The 5,296-nt window shown below is 63.8% G+C and overlaps 2 protein-coding genes across 2 annotated transcripts in view; one reads left to right on the top strand and one right to left on the bottom strand.

Moving 5' to 3' along the window:
* LOC101343209 (maestro heat-like repeat family member 5) overlaps positions 1-708 on the top strand; it is a 65,146-nt gene extending 64,438 nt beyond the window's left edge. The window contains exon 33 of the mRNA XM_004387414.1: positions 344-708. Within this exon, the coding sequence (XP_004387471.1) occupies positions 344-708 (365 nt within the window). The remainder of the gene's footprint in view (positions 1-343) is intronic.
* Positions 709-877: 169 nt separating this feature from the next.
* Positions 878-5,296, bottom strand: part of PTP4A3 (protein tyrosine phosphatase 4A3) — a 6,388-nt gene continuing 1,969 nt past the window's right edge. The window contains exons 2-4 of the mRNA XM_004387367.2: positions 4,007-4,099; positions 1,655-1,785; positions 878-956 (exon numbers count right to left, since the gene is read on the bottom strand). Of these exons, the coding sequence (XP_004387424.1) occupies positions 878-956; positions 1,655-1,785; positions 4,007-4,099 (303 nt within the window). The remainder of the gene's footprint in view (positions 957-1,654; positions 1,786-4,006; positions 4,100-5,296) is intronic.

Here is a 5,296-nt window from a genome sequence, read left to right as displayed (position 1 = left end):
AATTTTTGTATGAAAGACTAACTTGAATTGTAAACTTTCACTTAAACCACAACAATAATAAAAAAAAAGAATAGAGTGGGCCTAAGCCTAATCCCTTCTGAGTTATGCGGAGCAGAACAGACACAGAAACTTACACAGGGGCAAGACAGAGCCATACGAACACACACGGCCAATGCATCTAGAAGCCCAGGAACCCCAAGGATTGTGGGCTACCAGAAGGTGAAACAGACAAAGGACCTCCCCCTTAGAGCCACACCCTGAATTCGGGTGTCCAGCCTCCTGAACTGTGAGGAAATCCATGTCTGTTCTCTAAAGCCGCCCTTGTGAGCTGTTTCTGTTACAGCAACACTACAGGACTCGAGGCTAAGGCAGAAGGCCCGGCCTTGTCCACCTCTACGGCTCTGGTTCGTGTGCGTCCCTCAGTGTGACACTGCGTCAGTCAGCACAGCTGGGCATGCCGCAGTAACAGGCAGGCCCAACCCAAACCCTGGGGCTCCGGGGGCCAGGGACAGCCTCTCCCCCACCTTGGCCGGGAGGACTGAACGGGTGATACACTTAGTCGAGCCCTCAGGGGCAGCCCAGCCAGCACATCCCCAGGTACACGGCGGCATTGACGCCATCAGTGAACCTGGGAGGAAGGCCCTGTGTACGCCATCCTCCAGGAACCATCCCCCAGTTGGTGCCCGGGCGGCCTGGCATCAGATCTGAGGCTCTGCGTGACAGAGGAGGACACCTTAGCAGATACCTCGGGCCAGCGGGTCAGGCGTGCTTGCTGGCAAGGTGCCGGGCCCACAGAGCAGGGTGCACAGGGCCAGGGTTCCCTAAAGTCGGACCCCAGCTGCTCATGGAACTGGCCCTCCCACACCCCTCTGGCCACTCACTGTCGGATGAACTGGATGGCATCCTCGTACTTCATCCCGCTCTCGATCAGGGCCAGCGCCACGAGGACCGGGGCCCTGGGGATGGCAAGGCGGGGTTAGGGGGTCCGGGCCTCCACCTCCCCATCCCACCCGACAGGTGGCCTGCTGAAGACACAGGGAGTGGATGCCCTGAGCCCAGGGGTGCCACCAGCTCCACCCACATCCCACCTTCCCTGGTGGAGAGCACAGGCTCAGAGACAGCTGGGTCTGAATCTCGGGTCCGAATCTGGCTCCATCACCTCCCCACTGTGCCACGTCGGAAGGCCCAGCAACCTCTCTGAGCTGGGCTCCCTGATGGTGCCATGTGTGGGCAGGAGGATTAGACAGGAGCATGCAGGTGAAGCTCGGGGTTGGGGCCTTCCAGAGCAGAGCCTGACAAGGGTGGCCCCCCCACCCTTCCGGGCCCATTTCCTTCCTCTGCAGACAGGGCTTCTACTGCCTGGGCCACGTCAGCCAAACCACGCCGCCCGTTCTCCCTTCAAGTGGGGTCCAAGGCCCCGGGGAGGGAGGGGCAGGGCGGGCCAGCACACATGGTTTCAACCAGATCAGGAGGGCATCGAGTCAGACTTGGGGAAGAACTTTCCCCTTGCAGGGCTATAGGAGGACTCTGGGATCCTCGAACCCTCTAGGAAGGGGGTTATGGGTGCAGTGGAGCAAACCCCACAGCCAAGAACCAAGAATGTCAGGGCGCAGATGCCAGGACGAGCTCAGCCCGCCACCCGGCCCCCACGCACCGTCCCAGGCCGGCCACACAGTGCACTGCCACGCAGCTGCCGGGGTCGTCACAGAACTTGGCCTTGAGCAGGCTCAGCCAGTCCTCCACGACCTTCCCGGGCGGGGGCGCCCCGTCGTCAAACGGCCAGTCCTGGGGAGGGAAGCAGCCCGCTGAGGACCCAGGCCCCGAGGCGGGGAGGAGGAGCACCTGGGATCAGGCTGGCCAGCCATGGGCAGGGTGTACTGGGCCTGCGAGGGTGGGAGACCAAAGGCCTGGGGGGCAAGCAGATGGCCAGATGCGGAGAAGCAGCTGAGCCGTGTGCCTCCCCACTTAGAGCACCTCAGAAGGGCCCCCCAGCTCCTCTCCTGCTGACAGTCACCTCCTCCAGGAAGCCTTCCCTGAACTCCCCTGCCCTTTCCTGAGTAGGGCCCTTGGGAGCCCCAAGACCCTCGCCCCTCCATCCCACCAGCTGGCTGTGGTTCTGGGGTCCCACACTCCCGCCCTGACCCCCACCCGCCTGAGAGGTACTGGGCCTTGTCCCTTGCAGTCACCCTGGTTACTGCCCCCAAACCAAGGTAAGCAAGTGCCTCTGTGTGTCCCAGCGCCCAGACGAGAGCAGGCCCAGCCCAGGTACCCAGAAGTAATGAAGAAAAGGGTGTGGGGGAGTCCTGGGGCCCTGCTGGACTGCAAAGTCTTAGCTACTCTTGGGGCCTTTCTGGTGGGTCCCTGGGAGCTAATTTGGTTTTGGAAAACTAACTATGGTTCCCACCGTGCCTTGGCGACTGGAAGGGGCAGTCTTGAGATCATGTTCACCGATGCTCCCAGGGACAGCAGAGATGTGGAAATCCCAGCAGAGCAATGCACTCAGCTGAGGGGAGCTGCCCCAGAACCCAAGCCATGTGGCATGAGGGGGTGAATCCAGAGGGGCCCCCTCCCTGGAGGCCAGCTGGCCTGCACGGCTGCCTTCAGTGTAACCCAAACCCCTCCTGCTGCAGGGCACGGAGGGAACGGCCACGGGCGCCCAGGGCTGAGAGGTGCTTCCCAGACTCTCGCATCCCTTCAGTCACCTGCACTTTATAGAACCTGCGACTTCAGCGACCAGCGACCAGCGACCAGCGTGGTCACCCACTGTGGGGGGCAGAGGTGGGAGGTAGCGGCAGGATCCAGCCCAGACCCGTCTGACCCCAAAAGTCAGGCTCTTCCCACCACTCCAAAGTACTGCAAGTGGCTACTAAGCACGGTGACATCTGCCAGGGCTGGGGGGGGACACTGAGGCCCAGCAGAGCTGGGGGCGCCCAACACCAGGCAGCCCCCACTCCACACTGCAAGCCAAGGTCGGGGAAGCCCTTCACTATGGGGGGGCTGCTCTCCCACCAGGCTGGGGGCGACCCCACAGGACTGGCCTTGTGGCTCCATTTCACTGGGAGAGGGGCAATAGAGCCTCCCACCCTCTGCCTGGATGGGGCCCAGGGCCAGGGGAGCCAGGGAAACAGCCCCATGGGCCCCTCCCCACGGCCTCCTCCGAGCCTCCGGGGACCCGCCTGGTGCACCCTCCCCGGCTCCAGAACGTCTGCTCCCCCGCCCCACAGCACCCGCTGCCGAGCAACAGGGCCAAGCACTAGAAGGCCTGGAGACCGTGATGGGCCCTGGAGACAGGCGGGCAGGCACGGGAGCTCCGGTGTGGAGCCGGCAGCCACATCCTCCTGCTGGGATCCGGCTCTCCCCATGCCCTTGAGCAGGCCTCACTGGCCTCGGGAGGCCATTCCCCCCAACGCAGGGCCGTGGAGGTGCTGGAGCCCCATCCCCTGGTAGGGGCCTGGCAGGCAGGGGTGTTGGTACTAGAGGGCCACTCCCTAGCGGGACACTCACGCCACCCTCTGCGTGTGGCCGCGGACAGCTGGGCCCTGGAGCCTGTTTCCCCACAGGGAAATGGAGATCCGCCAGGCCGCATGTGGCTGTGTGAAGGCAGACGCCGTGGGTCTGAGGGGGTCTGGCCAGGCCACACAGGAAGGGCCCAGCTCCAGTGAGCTGTGACCAGTGCCCACATTACGTCTCCTACCTCCAGACCCTCAGGACAACCCGGGGCCAGGCAGGCCCACATTAGAGGCAGACAGAGGAGGATACAGAGATGGGGGAGGCTTCCCTGGGGTCACAGGGTGAGGCAGGGCAGGGCAGGCGTCCCAGGATGAGCCTAGACACACATGTGGCCCAGCACAAACACACTCAGGTGACAGTCGCTGGCAGGTGGTCTCCCTCATGGTGGCAGGACCCCACTTACTGTCCCCTTCGCTGGGCCCACCCGCCACAACACCCCGCCCAGTGACGCAGCAGGGCCCTGCACCACGGCCCCCCACCACTGTACGGGCCTCACCACCACAGTGATGCCGTCCTTCTCCAGCGGGGCCTTGTCATAGGTCACCTCACACACACGTACCACGGTGGTGGCCCCATACTTCTTCAGGTCCTGCTGGGGGGGAGGCAGGGCTCAGGGGTCGGGACCCCCTGACTGGGGCTCCCAGGGCATGGCCGTGTCCCCTCAGACCCCCGGGGCAGGGCCGTGTCCCCTCAGACCCCCAGGGCAGGGCCGTGTCCCCTCAGACCCCCAGGAGCAGGGCCGTGTCCCCTCAGACCCCAGGAGCAGGGCCGTGTCCCCTCAGACCCCCGGGGCAGGGCCGTGTCCCCTCAGACCCCAGGAGCAGGGCCGTGTCCCCTCAGACCCCCGGGGCAGGGCCGTGTCCCCTCAGATCCCAGGAGCAGGGCCATGTCCCCTCAGACCCCCGGGGCAGGGTCGTGTCCCCTCAGACCCCCAGGGCAGGGCCATGGCCCCTCAACAAGACAGAAAGGCTCTGGTGGAAATGCATGAAGCCCAGTGGGGGACTCCTTAACCATGACCAGGGTGATGTGAGCTGGAAGAACCTTTCCCGGTGCCTCTGGGACCACCGTCCCCTGCCACCTTCATCCAGTCCACAACCAGAAGCCTGGCCTGATGCCGCCCCAGACGTCTGTCCTCCTAGTCTCACCAGGAAGGCCCCTTCTACAAAGTCACTGGATGACCCCAGCAGGAACAGTACACCCCCAGACCGCACGTGGGCCCAGCATGGGCCCCACTCCAAGAGGCCCTCCTGGCCAGGGCTGCATAGACAGGGGCATGAGGGGACCCCACACTGCTCAGCAGGCAGGGGGCCTCAGGGCAGGGAGGGCCCTGCACACCTGCGGGAAGCCCCTGTGGGAAGCCCCGCACCCACCACCAGGGAAAAGGTTGACAACTTCACAGCCAGGCAGGGATATTTATACCCAGGGCAGAGGGGGTTCCTCTCTGCAGGGGGCCACGTGCTGGCTGCCCCCCCCCCCACCTCCCAGCAGCTATTCTGGGAGTGTGAGAAGACTTACTGGGCCTTGCTCATCATGTGACGGGGACAGCGGACACAGCGAGCACAGGGCTGAGCTAGTCTGAGAATGCAGGGAGCTCTGGACACCTTAGATCCCTAGGTGCCCTCAGCAGAGAGTCCCTCAGCCAGGCCACAGGCTGGGCCCTGATCGTGGTCACATACCGAATCCTGATCGCGGTCACATACTGAGTCCTGATTGTGGTCACATACTGAGTCCTGATCGTGGTCACATACCGAGTCCTGATCGTGGTCACATACCAAATCCTGATCAC

The sequence above is a fragment of the Trichechus manatus genome, unplaced genomic scaffold, assembly GCF_000243295.1.
Source record: "Trichechus manatus latirostris isolate Lorelei unplaced genomic scaffold, TriManLat1.0 scaffold00185, whole genome shotgun sequence".
NCBI classification, from domain to species: domain Eukaryota; kingdom Metazoa; phylum Chordata; class Mammalia; order Sirenia; family Trichechidae; genus Trichechus; species Trichechus manatus.
Note: the sequence above shows the minus strand (reverse complement) of the source record. Positions and strands in the feature narration are given on the sequence as shown.